Here is an 18,524-nt window from a genome sequence, read left to right as displayed (position 1 = left end):
GGGCAACGATAGGGACAGGATTATCTAGATTAAAATATCTTAAGCTAGTATCTTGGTACGCTGCGGAACGGGAGGAGATAAAAGGAAATGGGGAAATTGGAAGGCTGTGTCAATCCATCCTACCACTTAAAAAGGAAATATCTATGTGGTACAATTACCTATTGAAGGCGGAAGATCTTGGGATCCCTCCCTCAGAGGCGGCATGGAGTCAATCCCCCATGGCATTGCAGGCAGAGGTCCTTTATGAACCACCTTTAAAGACTCTAGATAAGTTTATAAAACCAGCCTGCTTGAAAAATAACCACTTTTTTGTCACCAACAGACTTTATTACACTCCCTACAAAATAGCAAAATTTGCCCCAACACCTCCACCTAAATGTCCGAGATGTCATACCCCGCTAGCTAATGACATACATATTTTTTATGAATGTACAGAGTTGGGGCATTTTTTGGGAAGAGGTGGGGGATACACTGATGGGAGTCTTTAAGACTAGGGTGGAGGTTAATCTCTCCCTAGTCTTATTTGGAGATGATGGTCTTTTCTGTCAAACTGCTTCGCAGCAGGACAAAGGTCTGTTATTATATATGATCCTATTGGCGAGGAGAGAAATTTGTAGGAGATGGAAAGATCCCCTCCCCCCGAAAAGAGAGTGGACTGGCTTAAAGCATTGTTTGTCATGGCGCGGCTGGAGTATGAGGGTGTAGAGGATAAGCCATCTGGCATCCTCTAATGAGTTGGGGACGAAATTTAAGACTCACCCAGTTGGTCCAATGATTACACTATGTCCCCGTACTAACGGGGGATGGGTCTGGCGACCCAAGCGAATGCGGTAAGCCAAGTGGTCCCCAGTTAGAGAACATGGCTGCACAAGTTCCGCAACGGCTTGGCAAGGTTAGATGAGGACAAATTAAAAAAAAAAAACACCTCTAGCTGGTAATGTTTGATTGGGTTGAAATTGTATTATTGTAGTCTGAATATTGCGAATCCTGGCTACATTGGGAGAGGTTAGAGCTTTGAGTGTTGAGGGAAGCTCCTAGATATGAATACACTTGTGCGGGGCACAGACAAAACTTTTGTAAATTGATTATGACACCTAACTGATGAAGCAGGTGTACTGTTGCCTGAGTGTGTAGTACAGTTGTGGTAAGTGCCCGCTTTGATAAGCCAGTTGTCTAGGTAAGGGAAGACATGGATACATTGTCTTCTGAGATGAGCAGCTACTACTGCGAGACATTTGGTGAACACTCTGGGGGCTGTGGTGACGCCAAATGGAAGCAACTTGAACTGGTAATGTTTGCCCGCTATTATAAATCTGAGGTATATACGATGACCTTGATGAATTGGAATGTAAAAGTAGGCGTCTTTTAGGGTTGATTGGGTTTCCCATTGTATTTATTATTCCACAAGTCTACCTGACACAGGAATGCTGGGGGAAATAGTACCACCCCAGCAGGGCTCCAAACACCATTTGTGGCAAAGCGGGCAGAACCTGTTAAAATTACTCTCCTAGCTGCAAGAAGCCACCAGCGTTTTTAAGTGCTTTCCAGTAATCCTGGCCCCTCCTGTGATGGGGGAATGCTGAACGACATAGTCCCACCCCATGCAGGGCTCCAAACACCAAGTGTGGCAATGCGGACAAAAAAAAAAAACTACGGGTGGGCGTAGTTCGCGAAGTAGCGTTACGCGTAGCTACGCTGCACGAGCTATGCGTAGCACTACACGAACTGCGTAGTAGCATGTTCACACTGTGCAAGATGTCGTTTTTAATGATTGCACAGTGCGGACAAGCATCCGGCACTGTGCAATCATTGAAAACGGAATTTTGCACAGTGCGAGCTGTACTTTTCTGCCGCTCGAGTAGATTTTTACTCGAGCTGCAGCTTTCTCAACGTGGACTGGTAGTTTCTCATCGCGAGCGATCGCGAGCATGCGCGACCATTCGCAATGAGAAACCTGACCTCCCCTCGTTGAGAATCTCGCTGGGAGGTTTATTTTCCATGCTAACGATCGGCAACTAGATGTTGCTGATCGCGAACAAGGAAAAACTCTCGCAAGGATGTCATTTTGCTTGCTCGCGGTCGCCAACTTGACCGCTACGCTACGCATGTTTGCACTGTGCTACGTGGAGTTTGTGTAGTGCGAAGTTGCGCAAACTTCGCGAGCGGAGCGTAGTGCTTTGCCCAGGGTTAAAAAAAAAACACTCAAAGGACTCCCTGGTGACCAGCTCAATGACCTGTGCAATGTGTGCTTGATCACCGTCCTTGTCCACAAAAGGACTACGGTGACTGCTGTGTGGGTTGGGGTAACTAGTGTTGTCTATATGTAAACTCTCTGGATGGTATCCAGAACAACCCAAATGACATATGTAGCTGCATTTTGGAGGCCCAAAATTTCTCTAGGACTAGCTGCAAGACCTCATTGATCATGTCCCAGAGGGCGTGTGTATAACCACACTGACCGACTGCATTGCCAGGCTTGACGAAGAGAAAAATCATTTCCTGAAAGCCTGAATCATTTAAAAATGTGTGGGAAATGCATTGGGATTCACTAAAAGCCTGGACCACCAAACGTTCTGTAGTAGGATGCTGCATAAGAAAACCCGGATCACCAGATGGAAGTCTGTGGCGTCTTGCCATCTGCCTGCGGACAACAGCTTAGCCCATGTGCCCCATGGGGTGTCACAGTGAGGGCTCCATTAAATAGGAGTATGGGCTCATATGAGGCTGGCACAGGTGGCAAAACCTTTATAAGGACTTTGGTCTTGACTTTCAGAAGTTGACAGCTGTAGGTCCAGGACCTTAGCTGCTCATCTAATCACCACAGCAAATGAAGCACTCTCTTTCATTGGGGGACAAAGGACAAAATCAACCATGTGTCAGAGAAGTATAAACCTCACTGGCCTCCTATATGTCCATATGTCCATATACAAGCTGTCATCATCATAATGGGGGGTTAGGAGGGAGGTGAAACATTCCCACTGTCTTCTGGCGGTTGTTCATTCTAGTCAGCACTCGAACCAAAAAAATGATGGAGTATCTGTGGGTGTGACGTGGAAGTATTTGATCTGAGCCTGACTGTACAAGGACCGGGTGCACCGGAGTGGAGTTGGAGAACGACCTTGGCCGGGGTTGAGACTCATTCTGCTAGGGGTTAGACATCGGAGTAGGCACAGGATCCCCCACTGGCGAAGATGGTACGGACGTTTACGAAAAAAAACGTGTGCATCTTGGTACTGGACCCAGAAGAGGGGTCCAGGGGCTCAGAAGGCGCTCAGTAACAAATCGACTGGCTGTGACTAGACTACAAGCGCCTGCGAATTCTTGGGGCCAGAGGAAGGTGGAAGAGTGCCAAAAATATGCAGCATGACCTCTTTAAAGACTTTTACCTGCAGCGGAGTTGCTAATAGACAGGAAGATTTGGGATGCCACAGGATCATTTGTGGAGTCGCCGCCTCGAATGATATTCAAGAGCTTCGCTTCATGGTGTCAGGTGCATGAGGGAAACATTTTCAGACAAATTGTAGTCGTGCCATGAACCCAAACACCAAAAGATCACTTCATGTGGGTCAGTCACCGACAGCTATTTCCAGCATTTACGGCATGGTTTAAATCCTGGTTCCCTTGCAAATTGGAAAATGCATTTGAAAAAAGACTTTGGTCAATGGATGAACAAGGGAGTGGAGCTCCTGACTAACGCTCAAAGGTGTGGAAAGAAAGACACCAACATCCATATCCAGCAGCAGTACTTTTAAGCAACCCCACTTTGACACTTCCGGGGTGGAACAAAGCCAACTTGGAGCTGCACAGCACCACCTAGTGGCACACAAGAGCACTGCTGTGAAATTCTCCCATAACCAGTCTGGCACCTGTGGAATATTCTGAAGGTGATGAATCTGCAGTTCGAGGTATCCATCAGAAGGCACAGGTTTATCTAACAAAATCGATATTGTCAAGGTATGAAGAAGCATATGAAATAAGTGTTCCTCCTTTGATTTCAAAAGCATTTTTACACTTCAAGGGCGGGCAGATAAGCCTTAAAATAATATCCGAAAAGCAGATCGTCTTGTCGGTGTGTCTGGTCAGCAAGTTTCACTAGATTTTTCGTGAGCTTTTTCTGGCCCCTCCTGCCAAATGTATCAAGAATTGCTATTGTAATCTTTAAACGACAAAGGAGACGCAGAGAAAATAGTTTTCATTTGAAATAAAAGTGCAAAAATGCTGGTCTCAAATGAACATTAGGACAATGCTAAGAAACAAGATAGCAGGGGCGTGGCTACGCAACATGGCCGACAGGACGTGAGCTCCTGCAGCTCCCGGCCAGCTTAGCCCAAAAATCCTGATTCAGCACTGATCCTGTGCCCGCTTGGCGGCGAAACTTGTGGATCCGGAGGCCCGATGTCCAGGGTCACACTCCGGTGTCGATAGTGAGGAAGTCGGACGGCGGGAGGCGGCGAGAGACGCTTGGGCTGCGGGCGCTGGCGCCCAGTTTACGAGAGGCTGGGGCTGCGGCCTAGCTAATGGGCCGCTGCTGGGCGACTTCAGGGACCGCTGCTGCTCCCGGGAACACGGCGGATCGAGCGTGAGCGTCCCCGGGCCCGGGAGCTTGAGGCGATTCTTCCCCCGCCCTGGGGTCCGGATCCTGGCGGCCAGCAGTAGAGCTTGGAGCGGCCGCCGGGGGAGTGCACACATTCATCCGGAGAGTGTGGGGTGGAGCGGGGGCCCCTGCTGCCATCGGGGGCCGCCCGCGGGGCCGGATGCACGGTGCCCCCTGTGAGACGTGGACGATGGGGAGGATTGGAGCCACCGCCGAGGGAGCACCACGTCTGCCAGGAGGGTGCGAAGCAGGGCCCCTGTTGTCATCGAGGGCCGCCTGCTGAGCCGGAGGACCGTTGCCCCCTGAGTGTGGTGGACGCCTGATCCCTGGTCGTTGGAGGTGCGGGGAGGCCTTGTGGCGGTCTAGCGCCGAGTGTGGAGTGCCTGTGGGCCCTGCTGGGGGCCGAAGAAGATTTTACACAGCGGACCCTGCGAGTCGGGGGCTGGAGCTACGTGGGGGTTCTCCCCGGGCCCCTGAGACTTTTGCTGCCCTTCCTCTGGACGACGGTGCGTTGGCGCCGCCCTGAATTTCAGTGGCTGCTTGGGATCGGACGAGTGGCGACTGACGGCACGGACTCTGGCCTGTGGATCCCCTCCCGATTGTGCTTGTGGCAGAGCTGCTGGTCTCGAGTGGGGCTGAGGTGGTGAGTGAACTCTCTACCCGTGGCCCCCGCCCCTGCATATTGGAGTTTGTGGGTCGTTCAGTGCCCTGCGGGATCCTGCGGTCCCCCTCCCTGAACTGCAGATGTCCCTTGCCACTTTGTGACTCACTGGACGGAGAGACACCTGAGAGGGCTTCATTGGGCAGCTATGATGCGGAAGGACAAGACGGCCCGCTCCTCGCAGCTCAACACCATCACCCAGTACACGACCCCACGTTCCCGTCGCAGCGTATCACCCGTCAGACCGGCCAGGAGGACGAGGAGCGGGCGTCCGGTGGCCCCTCAGAGCCCTCCAGGGCGGAACTGCTGAAGGCCGTACAGGGATCCCACACCGCCCTTGAACGGCAGATTGAGACAGTATCCATCAACGTTAATCTGCTGAGAGCGGACCTCCGCAAGGTCACTGATAAAGTTACTGAGGCGGAGGGGAACATAGCTCAGCTACAGGAGGAGCTTCTCTTAAGCAGACGGTGACACAGCTCTCGGCCACCACTGGGGAGCTCGAGCGAAGGGCGGAGGATGCCGAAGGACTGGCGCGACGCAGCAACATCAGAGTCCTGGGCATCCCGGAACGGGCGGAGATGGGGAAAGCGGAACGCTTTCTAGAACGCTGGATCCGTACCACGCTCTGCCCGACGGGGTTATAGGAGGTCTTTGTCATCGAACGTGCCCATAGAGTGCTAATCCCACCGCCGCGGCCTGGAACTCCGCCACGAGCCCTCATCGCTAAAATTTTAAATTATCGCGACAGAGACTGTATCCTAAGGGCGGCGAGGGAAACGGCGGACCTCACGTTCGAAAACTCCAAGGTTTCTGTCTCCCCAGACTATACCCGTCAAGTCCAGGAACAGCGCAAATCCTTTTTGGTGGTTAAGCAAAAGCTACGGGACATGGGCCTCCAATATATGCTACTGTAACCCGCCAAACTTAAGGTCCTCTCCCAAGGCAAGGCCCATTTTTTTCGAAAGGCCAGAGGAGGTGTGGGAGTGGCTGGAAATCAGGGGCGATGCTATCCCCCCTGAGGAGAGGGGTCGCTCTAGGACCATTTGGGGCACACGGCCTGTGAGGAAGCGGCGCTCCACCGGCACCTCTGGCGATGCTGAGCGACGACGAGTCACGGTGGGAAACGATGGGGCCCTCTGCATAGAGTCCGCGGGGGACGAGGACTTGCTGGCGGCGAGTGTGGACAGCCCGCGAGATGATGTGTTGGTGCCGGACACACTGCCGCCGCAGCTGGACGCCCTACCTCCCACAGTGGACATGGTACCGGAGACACTGGCTGATGGGGCCGCTGCTACAGAGATCTGGCCCTGAGGGACATATAAGTTAGCTGGACCTTTGAGCTGTGTCCTTTTTTGCTTTTTCAGGGGATTTGGATGCTGTGTTGGTATGGCTTGGTTGTGTGCGGGGGGGGGCTTCGGGGAGCGGGGGAGGGTACACGGGCCGCAAGTCCTTCGTATTTAAAAGTCTGAGGGGTGCGGAGTGTGTTCGGGGGCTAGCTGTGTCAGGGGTTGCTTGGGGGAGTTGGTTCCTCAGTATTGTTGGGGTGGTTACTATAATTGCGCGGATGGGGTTGCTGTGTACGTCCTGGCACCAGCAGGGGAAGGGCATTTCGGCATGTTTAGTTGTTGCAGGAATATTGCTCGTGGGAGGGGGGGGGATTGTTACAGGCATCAGTTGTATTACAGTGCGGGCACGGAATGGGAGAATTGCTGGATGTGATGTTGAGGCCCTGGAGGGGCCTGGCGATTGGTTATGGGTTATAAGTTCTTAACGTGGAACGTGAGGGGGCAGGGCACGTGCGCTAAACAGCATAGAGTCCTTTCATTCCTCCGTAGACACGGAGTCTCCATTGCATGCCTTCAGGAGACTCACTTAGACGATGAAGGTGCCCGTAAATTGGGGAGGAAGTGGCGAGGCCAGCTGTTTCACTCTTCCTGCTCCTCCTATGCCAGGGGGGTACTTATTTGGATGGCGCCCGGGGTCCCCTTGGCCATACAGTACATGGAGGCAGATATACAAGGTAGATACTTGCTTTTGAGGGTAAAACTTGATGGGAGAGACCTCTCGCTTTTGAATTCCTATGCTCCTAACGTAGATGACCCTGGCTTCTTCCTAACACTTCAGGAGGTGCTGGTCCCGGATCTGGAGGCCCCTCTGTTTTGGGTGGGGGATTTTAACTGCGTCCTGGATCCCATGTTGGATCGTCACCCTCCCCGCGCATGACGAAGCAGCTTAGCGAGGTGATGGGGAACCTGGGGGTGATGGATATATGGCGCCAGCGACATCCGACACTGAAGCTCTATACATGTTTCTCCCCCACTCATAACACACATAGCAGGCTGGACAGGATCTTGGTCGCCAATGTGGATGCTTCCATCTCGTTGGCGGTCACACATCAGGCTCGCTTTCTCTCTGACCACTCCCCAGTGACGTGCATGGTGATGTGGGAGGGGCGGCCGCCCGCCCTCGAACCTGGCGGATGTCGCGGGATCTCTTACAGGATCCGGTAGCGAGGGACTCTGTCCAAAATGCACTCAACAGATACGTAGAGTTGAACTGGCAGGAGGGGTCCATTACCTACTCCATCAAGTGGGATACACTAAAGGCGGTCATAAGGGGTGAGTGTATGGGCCTCACTTATGGGGTCAGAAAGCAGCTTCTCCGGGAACTGCGGGACGCTGAGAGTGACTTGTTGCACCAGCAAACATTGCTGGACCCGGATGAAGCACAGCAGGAGGCGAAACGGGCGGCCCGAGCTTGTGTACAGGACATCCTAGATCAGCTCGATAAGTACACTCTAGGCCAATTTAGACAGCAGCTTCATCGGGAGAGTGATAAGGCAGGTCGGATGCTGGCCTGGGTTTTGCGGCGGGAGTTTGCCCCGGAGAGGATGGTGGCGCAGCGAGATGTAGCGGGCGCATGGGGCACTCTGAAGAGGCCTTACTCCGGGTCCTCCAGTCCCATTTGCAGACGGTGTATGCGGCCGACCCCGCGGTTTCTGAACACTTGTACCTGCCATATCTGCAGGACTTAACCTTGCAGACCCTGTCTAGGGACGCAGTGGAGGACTTAGATGCAGTTTTGACGTTGGGGGAGGTGCGGGTTGCCATGGCCAGTCTCCTGAGAGCCAAGGCTCCGGGGAGTGATGGTTTCCCCCCGGAATTTTATCGAGCATATGCTGATACGGTTGCCCCATGCCTGTTGCAGGTGTATGTTCGGGCGTTCGAGAGTGGCGTTCTACCGCCTACCATGAACCAGGGCGAGATTTGCATGATTTTAAAACCAGGGGGTGACAAATGTGACCCGGCGGCGTACAGGCCCATTACCATGATTAATACTGACGTTAAGATTTTGACAAAACTTTTGGCGGCCCGCTTAGCGCCGCACATGGCGCATTTGATACCCTCGGATCAGTGTGGCTTTATTCCGGGACGCAACACCGCCATGAACTTGCGGCGGTTGAATCATATTCTGCATGAAGTTCGCGATCGGGAAGAACCGTTGGTGGTAGTGTCTATCGATATCGCAAAGGCGTTTGATACGGTTGATTGGGGCTACCTCCTGGCGGTCCTCCGAGTAGTGGGCATGGGCCCCAATTTTTGTCGCTGGGTCCGCCTGTTGTATACAGCTCCCTGTGCCAGAGTACGGTTGGGCGCGGGGCGTTCTGCTGAATGGCAACTAGGCCGGGGGACGCGGCAGGGGTGTCCCCTCTCGCCGCTCCTCTTTGCGTTGGCTATAGAGCCTTTGGCGGTCAAGGTCCGCGCGGAGATGGCGCAATGGGGTATCCTGGTGGGGGACACGTGTAACGTGATCTCTTTGTATGCGGACAATGCTCTCTTCTATTTGAGGGCGCCGGATGAATCGTTGCCCGTATTGTTGCACCATCTCGACCGCTTTGGGGAGGCCTCGGGTTTGCGGATCAATCGTAACAAGTCCTTGATATTTCCTCTGGCGGGGTATGGGGATGGACCGGCGGCGGGCCTCCCAGACCTTGGACTGCTCTGGGAACACGAGGCATTTCGGTATTTGGGAATTCAGGTGGCCCTGACTGACTCCCAGGTACTGGCTCGAAACATCGGTCGGATACTTGCGTCCTTGCAGAGCTCGCTAACCTTATGGAATACATTGCCGCTCTCCCGTATGGGACGACTCGCTGTCGCAAAGATGGTGATGCTTACCAGGACGCTATATGGCCTTCAGAATTCACTCTGCCCTATTCCGCCACGCATATTTCGCACCCCTAATACCTTGCTAACGTCACTGCTTTGGGCAGGACGACGTAGCCGGGTTGCGCTACACACCCTGGTTCGGAGCTGGGAGGAAGGTGGCCTGGAGGCCCCGAGGTTTGATTTATATTACTACGCAGCACATCTGTTGCCGGCAGCGAGGTGGTTCGCGGATGCGGATGGGTGGGAGATGCAGCTTTTGGCTGGGAGTGCCACCGAACGATGTTGCAGGTGGCATTGATAAAGGGGAGGGGAGCGGATGTGACCCTATCATATGTGGTGCGCCACACGGCTGCAATCTGGCAGAGGTGTGTGGAACGAGTACTGCGAAGGGCCCCCTTTCATAGGGAGCTGCCGGTTTGGATCTTGGCGCCCATTGTGGCCATGGAGGAGCACATGTCCTTTAGGGACTGGAGAACTGGAGGCTGCGATACCCTGGCTGCTCTCTATCCGGGAGACTTGTTTGTTTCTTACGAGGAGGCTGTGGAGGCCTTCGAGTTGGGGGGTGGGGGGGAGACAGTATCTACATTACTGCGGCATTCAGGAGGTGGCAAGGGAGTTGTGGCCCCAATTCCCGGAGACGCCTCAGACTTCTCACACATTGAACATCATTCTCTCCTGTGGTAGGGGTCGTAAGTTGATATCCTTGCTTTATTCTGCACTGCGCCAGGACTCAGAGGCGCCGGTCCAGCCTGCGTGGAGTGCCTGGGAAACGGATCTGGGGGAGACCCTGGAGGCCGGACAGCGCAAGCGTATAGGGGGTCTTACACGTAAAGTGTCATGTAACGCACGATTTAAGCTCACACAGTTTAATTTTATGCACCGCACTTATATGACACCGGTCTCCTTGCAGCGCTTCTCACCGGATAGGGAGGACACCTGTCCCAGATGCGGAGCTGAGAGGGCAGGGTTCCTACATTTGGCCTGGGATTGCTCTCTAGTGCCACGTTTCTGGACGGCGGTGGTGGGACGTATAGCCGCCGCTACCGGCCTTGGAATAGACTTGACTCCGCTCCACTGTCTGCTGGCTTTGGTTCCCCGGCCTAGGAAACGGAAAATCCCCTATAAATTATTACAGCTTATGTTGGTTCTGGCGCGGCGTAGGGTGGCCATTACCTGGATAGGGCGGAGGGCCCCGGAGATTCTCGCATGGTTGTTCGGGAGTGGTCTCTGGCGGAGGAGACTCATATGCAATGTGCATGCAGGGATGAGAGACTGCAGGACGACCTGTTGGCATGGAGAGTAATGTGCACTGCTGGTCTGACCTTGAGTGATTCTGAGGGGACTAGTGCAGAGCTGTTCACACCTGAGGGGTCAGGGACTGAGGGGGAGGGGGATGGAGACGGTTAGATCTGGGTTGTGGTTTGCCCTCGGCTGATACCTCATGTTCACTGTTGATATGTCCTGTTTGTAATGTCTAGCTTATAGTCCTATTGTCCGATCTTGCCTAGTGAAATTTGCGTCCCTAATGTGCCTTAATGAGGTTATCGTTCAGTATGCAACAGTTCTTGTATGATGCCGCAATTGGGGGGGAATGTTTGTTTTTTGCATAACCAAAAATAAAGTTTTTTAAAAAAAAGAAACAAGATAGCAAGATGCACAGAACAAAAATATTGACTTGTGTAATATTTCTGGAGGACACTTTTTCGTAGCACTCTTTCACCTACATCCCCTCATAATCTCAGAATGTTTGCTGCAAAATGTCTTTGATATTGAAGAGTAGAGGGGATACGATAAAAAGCAGAGCTCCATCCTAACAGTAAAGACCAGCCCATAGATACCCTTTCAATGTGTCATGGCGTTCCAGGATTTTAAATAGGCTGCATTTGTCCAAAGTCAATTGATAGTGCCTCCTCTTTTGGCAGCTGTAATGCATTCATGTGGAGGAGAGTCTGAAAAAACCCAAACTCTACTGCAGAGAGGTGGGAAGGCTTGTTTAATAGTCTCTTGAATGCTTTCAAGCACCTGCACTGGCTATGTTTCACAGCTTGTGAAAGCAATCCTCCTTAGTCCTCATCATTCCCGTTAAAAACAAGACGCTTTATGAACTAATACACATATAACCATGCATTACAAAAATCAGGAGGCAACACCAAACAAACACCATCTTACCATATCTACTAATGCCACATAAAGGAACATGCCAGCCGTGATAGCAAAGATCCAAAGGGTAACAGTATTGGCATATTGTCCAACAGATGTACCTATCAGCATCCCAACATAAGCCATCATAGCAGAGAGGAGGTTGTATACAATAGCTTGTTTTACTGTCATTCCTGCGTTGATGAGCACTGCAAAATCACCTGAAATAAAAGTAGAATATTTTATATTTACTGTTATCTCTGCATCCTAAATCATATCATTGTTTCATTTTTTCTCAATCACAAATGTTTCTGGTTAAAATTATATATGCTCATCTGTAAATCAGATTGCTTTATAATTCCAAAATTCTGCGTCCGGATAGGCTGCTAACTGGTCAATAAGCTACCCTAGAGATTCATAAGTAAAACCTACAAGTATTACACTGTATTACTACAAGATCTCCCATGAAGATCTAACAAAGTGTTTTAATATAGCTCGCTGGATGTGCCAGCATTGGGAGACCTACTGCTAGACAAGACAGCATTAGAATCCCCCACTTTCCAGAACACGAGTTTCCTAAAACATTTGTTTTCTTCCATAAAATTACTGATGTGATGTTTAATGAAGTGCTTTCAGTCTGTGGGAATTGTTTTCAACTTTGTACTCTGACAGTTTTACTGATTTTTAAAATAGCTATACACTGTTCAGATAAGATTACAAAGGAAGAGGTTGTAGTTTTACCAAATTGATTATGTATTCCTTTTGATTATTAAACAGGCTATACCTGTGCTGGTATAAGAGAGAACCACCTCCGATAATAATCACAATCCTTGTCAGGTTGAAATTCTAAGTCACTAAATAAACCTGCCTTCAACCCTCTGGTAGCTTGGCACAGAGCAGTCAGACTTGTATTAGAGAAAACTGTGAAGTATTTATGCAGTATTCAAACAGTAATAAAGTGAAAACACAACCCAATAAAATCCCAAACCACTTAAGAATATTCAAGAATATTTTAATAAATAAAATGACAAAAATGACAATAATCTAATAAATAAAACCGAATATATGACTTTTTAAAGTTTTGGAGTTTATAGCAGCAAAAGGCACAAAGCGGCAACTGTGAGTAACCAGTCACACTAAATCGGGTCAAAGTCAAATGTTAAGGCAGAGTGCGATGGATTGCCAGGCAGATACAGGGACCAGATTGATCCCGGTGAAAACTTACCATCACACTTAAAAATTTGTTTTTATGCAGGTTGAAGCCTTCAGCAGGACCAGGCAAGCAGGCTAGATCTAGTGAACCGCTTTACAAAAACAGGAAGCCAATCGGAGTTGATTGTAAGGCTGCTCAGTGTTTGGCCCACTAAAGTGGTCGAAGAAGGTTGCCTGTGTGGTTCGGATGCTGCTTGGTGTCAAGTTGGAGAAGCTGTTGATGAGTGCTGCTCGGCATCGACCGCAAAAGCAATCTGACAGGTGCTCATCGAGTCTGTGGAAGTCGTCGATCAGGTGCTCCTCGGTGTAGAGTATGGCTAAGCAATCGACAAAGAGTATTGGCATCGATGCTTGGCGTCAAACTGGGGAAACCTCTCAGTTCGGCATTGAGGAGTACAGTATAACCACAGCGAAGGATCCTGGACCTTGGTGACAGTACTTAGGGGTTAGGACTCATTGCCACAGATTAGACAGACCAAAATGAGGCAGGCCTACGTATATCCTATTACGGCACTGGCCATGCCCTACAGACATTTAAGTCCTACATTAGGGATGACTTAAGTATTAAAAAGGGAGGTATAGGCCTGGCAAATGAGTTATTATGCCATGTCGAAATTGCAGAATGGGTATGCAGTTTCAAACTGCCGTGGGAGGCCTCGAGACAGGTTTTTACAGTGCTACATTAGCTGGTGCATATTGAGTGCTGCAGCCCACTGGCACAATTTTGTTTACAGGCCCTGGATACATATATAGTATCACATACTAGGGACTTATAAGTAAAGTAAAAGTGCCAATCAGGTATATACCAATTTTAACACGTATCAAATGGAGAGCACAAGCTCTTTACCACTGGAGGAAAGTGTGCAGAGTTCTACGGCAAAAAAGCGTCCAGCATATGTAGGCAAAGTTCTGGGGAATACCACGCAAAAGACTAATTCCCAATTTTCAGTGTGTCAACTTGTAACCACGTAACTAAAATGTTTTCAATCCAGAAACATTGTACTTTCGACAACTAAATAAAGCACAATGTTTATATATTTAGGCAACTGTATATTTAGTCAGCTCTGTACTATGAAGTGTGAAACTGCACCACAGCATGAGCTCAAATATAATTAAAAGTGCAACAAAGAGCACCTCAATACATGTACAGACTACAGAAATAGCAAAAGAACGCATGGGGCTCGTTATTTTGGTCTATAAACTAGTAAGATTACTTTAACATGCTCTTAAACTGGATTTTAACTTTCCAGTGATAGTTCATTTGACAAAAAAAACTTTACTTATGTTACAATATATCAAATAATCATCTCTCAGCATAATCATAGATAAGAAATGAGTACAGGCATATCATTATAGAAACACTATATTTTTCTAGGTGTGTTTTATCATTTTCTTTCATTTTACTTAAAGCAACGAGTTTGAAACCAGTGCATTTTCATGCACAGAGAAACAAAAGAAAGATACATAACAGGAAATTAGAAAAGCAAAATGAAGTAAGAACATAGACAAAAGGCATGACTTGGTAGGCCTGAAATTTAACTAATTATACAAAAAGCATTAAAATTGTAAACATAATGAAAATGAAAACTGCTGCAGTCTAAAGGTGTGAAGTTATGGAAGGTTTGGGTCCAAACGCACACTAGAAAGGACCACAAATACTTTTTATGCAAAAAAGGTTTCTAGTGGCATAGGTTGAATACACAATTCAACATATTGAGGCTGTGTATTTTTAATTCACAAACTCGTGTGATTTATTTCACTATTATTCTCATATTTTTGAAAAACAATACATACATTAACACCATGTCATCCTAAAGAACACAATTTCGACAGTTTAACATTGCATGCAGAAAACAAACATAAATTGTGTGACAATACATGAACACATTCAAAAATGGACAAAACAAATGACCAGCCCTATATTAAAACACTAAACTATTTAACACTTGGTTCCACGCACTAGTATCAAAACATAAGCACCACAAATCCGGGTTCTCGTGCAAACTCGTGAGACTTTCCACTGCACGTACGCTCAGCAAACAATGAGCCTCTGTCCGCTCAACATAAAGTTAAAGGTGTTTTACCCGTCCACAGATAAACAGGTCACCGAGGATTCGATCTGGCAAGTTCTTCCAGAAAATTAACCTGTTCACTTTATTTGCAATTGACACACTGCAAAGAAAAATATGCAAACTTCCCTTTGTAACACTTCTTCCGGCTGGCAATCATCTGGCCCCTGATTCCTCATTCCCTCATCCAAGTCATATGGGAAAAGCAGATCCTACGCAAGTTACACTATTATTCACTGTAGGGTGTTACAGTGGGTAACTTTCTGTGACAGATTGGTGTTAGTAACCAACACCTTCCCCACCGTTTTTTTATTCCCCTTGTAAATAGATACACCAAATCCAGGTCCTGATAAAAACCCCATAATGAATGCGGGGTTGGAAATGCGTTGAGCCCAGCACCTGGGACAAGATACCCCTAAAAGTGCCTGAGGAGAAAAGTTTACAAATAATTACTCTCCTAGTGTGAACACTTAGAATCTTAAGTCCCAGGGCTGCACAAATAGGCAGGAGATTGTTGATATTTGATGTCTGTAAATCTCAGACGACCTCCGCCACAGTGTGATTATTGTCTAGAGGTAGCATGAATATGTTTGCAACCAAAAAAGGAAAAAATGATCCATCAAAAAAGTAAAAGTAAAAATAAACAAATAAAAGTAGAGACTGGTCTATTGGCCAGGGCACTGAAGTCAACAGCACAGTGAATATATCCAATTGCTAAAGGGAGACTGGAAGCAAAATATAAATGACACTTGAGGGCATCAATGAATGAAGTGGACTGATTCAAAGCCACTGTTTGAATGCATGTATGTAAGGCCAGTATTGAGAACCGTCAGTATTCCTTGGCTAAAAAGCGTACACTTGCCATGTTGTCCATAAAGGAAGAATACATCTTAATTTGCATCACAGTAGTCGACTGCTGACGATCTCCTTTGGGTGAATGATTATGTTTGTATATTGAGAGAGATTCCTATAAAATAGGAGTGCTATTATGTTAATTCAGAGACATATAAATCACTTAAAAAGAATACTCAGACTATAATGAATCTGATATAATTTGAGATTCATTATGAGTCGGACAGAAATGTGGGCCCATTATGATTTAACAATTTATTTTCATAAAAGGATAAGCTTAAGAAGTTATTTCTGCACAAATTGCATCCGCCCTGTTGGAATTTGTTAATATTTTTATGTTGCTGATAGATTACCTATTCAACTATTGTTGCTTTTATCATTGCCTGAATTTGGCAACATGTCCTAGAAGCCCTCATTGTAGGTTGGACGGGTTTCTTTGGTGTATACAATAGAGATTGAAAAGTTGCTCACCACCGTAAAAACGACTTCGAAGGTTGAAACACATCGCCGAGCTATGATTCCAAGAATAAAAGTTCTCAGCATTTATCAGCGATTTTGCTTTGTTTCTGAACTCATAATTGCTGGTACTGTACGGTTTCACCTCTTCATTAATGTGCAATTTTGGGTTAATGACCAGGTAATGAGGAATCGCATGCAGAAAAACTGCTTGTTCACCTATTATCGGGCAATTTCTGAGCACAAATTCCACCGCCTTTTGGCTGGTGGACTGTGTCCAGGTTTTATCATACCCATGAAATAAAGAAAGCAATATCACTCCCTGTGCTAAAATCACCGTACTCCCCAGCTTCCACGAGTTTGCAGAGTTGAAGCAAAAAAAAAAGTTTTATTTCTACTACAGTTTTGGCATTTTTTAAAGAGGTAGCCCATTTTTCCTATCATCCAGTTTGTGGTAGAAACCAGGGGTGGGCAATACATACCGCTCGGCTGGTGGAGTTTTGGCTACTCTGTGTGGCAGAGTTTTTCTCGCATGCCGCTCGCCAACTGTAAGTTGTCGAATGCGAGAGACTACTTGCATCCCCTAGTGCAATTTTCGGGTGCAAGGAGGGCAACCAGCAAGATTTCCCCAATGTGCACAGTTGCGACCGTTCGCAGTGAGAAAGCTGCAGATTGAGTAGAACATCTACTCAAGCAACAGCAAAACTAACTCGAGAAGCAACACACTCTGTCGCACCGTGTGGTTTCAGCTTGTGATGACTTTTCAGCACTGAACAAGATCCCAGTGCTAAAAATCAATACAAGTAGCATGATTTGCCCATTTCGCCAGTTTGTGGAATTCCACGGAAGCTGACAAAATTTTGTGAAATTCCTGGGTGATCCAGGAAATCAATAGGTTTCTGAAAAGCAGATAACATTTCGAATTCAGCAAGTGGTCGTATGTTTTGGTTTTCCCAAAGAAACTAACTGCTGAAATTAAGAACTATTGAAAATGAGCATCTGTAACTTTTTGTCACAACAGCAGATTTACCAAAGCAATATGTCATTATGCCTGCTAGACCCATCTGGTTGCGGGTATTTATTGTTTGAAGGTTCTCCAAGAATCAAAGGTATCCAGAGCCAACAACGATGGTCTTTCATTGTGTACCAAGTATAGACCAATTCATATGATGAAGTATGTAGAGTGAAAAATGGGTATCAAGGAAACTTATGTATTTCTAAAATGGGCACAAGATATGGAGCTTAGGAGCCGTGGTTATTCATACATCTCTGAATTTGTGAGTACCTTTATTAGCACATGATTTTGAAGGTTATTTTTTCAAAATGCCTTCTTTCTTAAAGACTGGCTTATATCTGGAAGGCAAAAATGCAGTGAAATGCAATTGGTAATAACAAATGTACAACTATCCTATGTTTCCACAAGTCTTCAGACAAATATAGTACCTTATTTGTGTGGGTAGGCCTAGTGCCTGCAACCGTAAAATGGCACTAAACGCAACATGGACACACCACATTTTTTCCACTCAAAACTGACCGTTTTTTGCAAAGTGTGTAACTGTGGATTTTGGGCCCTAACTCAAGAGTGCACCAAGGGAAACCTGCACATTTCTAAATACTAGAAACCTGGGGATATCTAGGGTGGAGTGACTTGCATAGCTCTCCCAAGAGTGTCTTCCAATAACACCTGACAAACTACAAGCTGTGCCTAAAAAAACAGATGTCTTGACACTTCTGTGATGGAAAGTTCTGGAATCTGCGGGCAGCCACAAACTTCCTTCCATCTAGCATTCTCCAGTTCTCCCAATAAAAATGATACCTCACTTGTGTGGGTAGGCCTAAGGCCTAAAGCTCAACATTACATTTTTCCACTCAAAACGGACCCTTTTTTGCAATGTGGGTAACTGGATTTTGGCCTTTAGCTTGGCTGGCACCTAGGGAAACCAAGCAATCCAAAACTTATTTGAAAACTAGACTTGTAGAGGAATCCAGGGTGTAGGCTTTTGTGGCTCGCACTCTTTTTTGTTACCCAGGACTGTTTGCAATCCTTAAACTTTTACCCCAAAAACTTTTCTCCTTACATGTCTGTGAAGGAAACTTTAAGAATCAGGAGGAATCCAAAAATTCCTACAACCCAGAATTTCCACGCTTGTCTTGATAAAAACGCTGCTCAACCTAGTGTGGATGGGCCTAGTGCCCGCAACAGGAACGGATCCAACAAAGGTCAATGGAAGTCCACTCACAAGGGCTCCCATGGACCTTTGTTTGATCTGTTCCTGTCACGGGCATGAGGCCCACCCACTCTAGTGGGGCAGCATTTTTATCAGCACAAGAAGGGTAACGCTAGGTGGTCACATAAATGTAAGGTAAAT

The 18,524-nt window shown here is 47.7% G+C and overlaps 1 protein-coding gene across 4 annotated transcripts in view; it reads right to left on the bottom strand.

Moving 5' to 3' along the window:
- The window catches only part of SLC39A10 (solute carrier family 39 member 10), a 455,594-nt gene that overhangs the window by 22,043 nt on the left and 415,027 nt on the right, over positions 1 to 18,524 (bottom strand). For all 4 annotated transcript variants that reach the window (XM_078680416.1, XM_078680415.1, XM_078680418.1 and 1 more), the window contains one exon: positions 11,597 to 11,787. In XM_078680416.1, coding sequence (XP_078536542.1) covers positions 11,597 to 11,787 — 191 coding nt within the window. The remainder of the gene's footprint in view (positions 1 to 11,596; positions 11,788 to 18,524) is intronic.

Source organism: Lissotriton helveticus, chromosome 3_1, assembly GCF_964261635.1.
Source record: "Lissotriton helveticus chromosome 3_1, aLisHel1.1, whole genome shotgun sequence".
Taxonomy (NCBI): domain Eukaryota; kingdom Metazoa; phylum Chordata; class Amphibia; order Caudata; family Salamandridae; genus Lissotriton; species Lissotriton helveticus.
The sequence above is the reverse complement of the archived record's forward strand: the minus strand, read 5'-3'. Positions and strand labels throughout refer to the sequence as shown.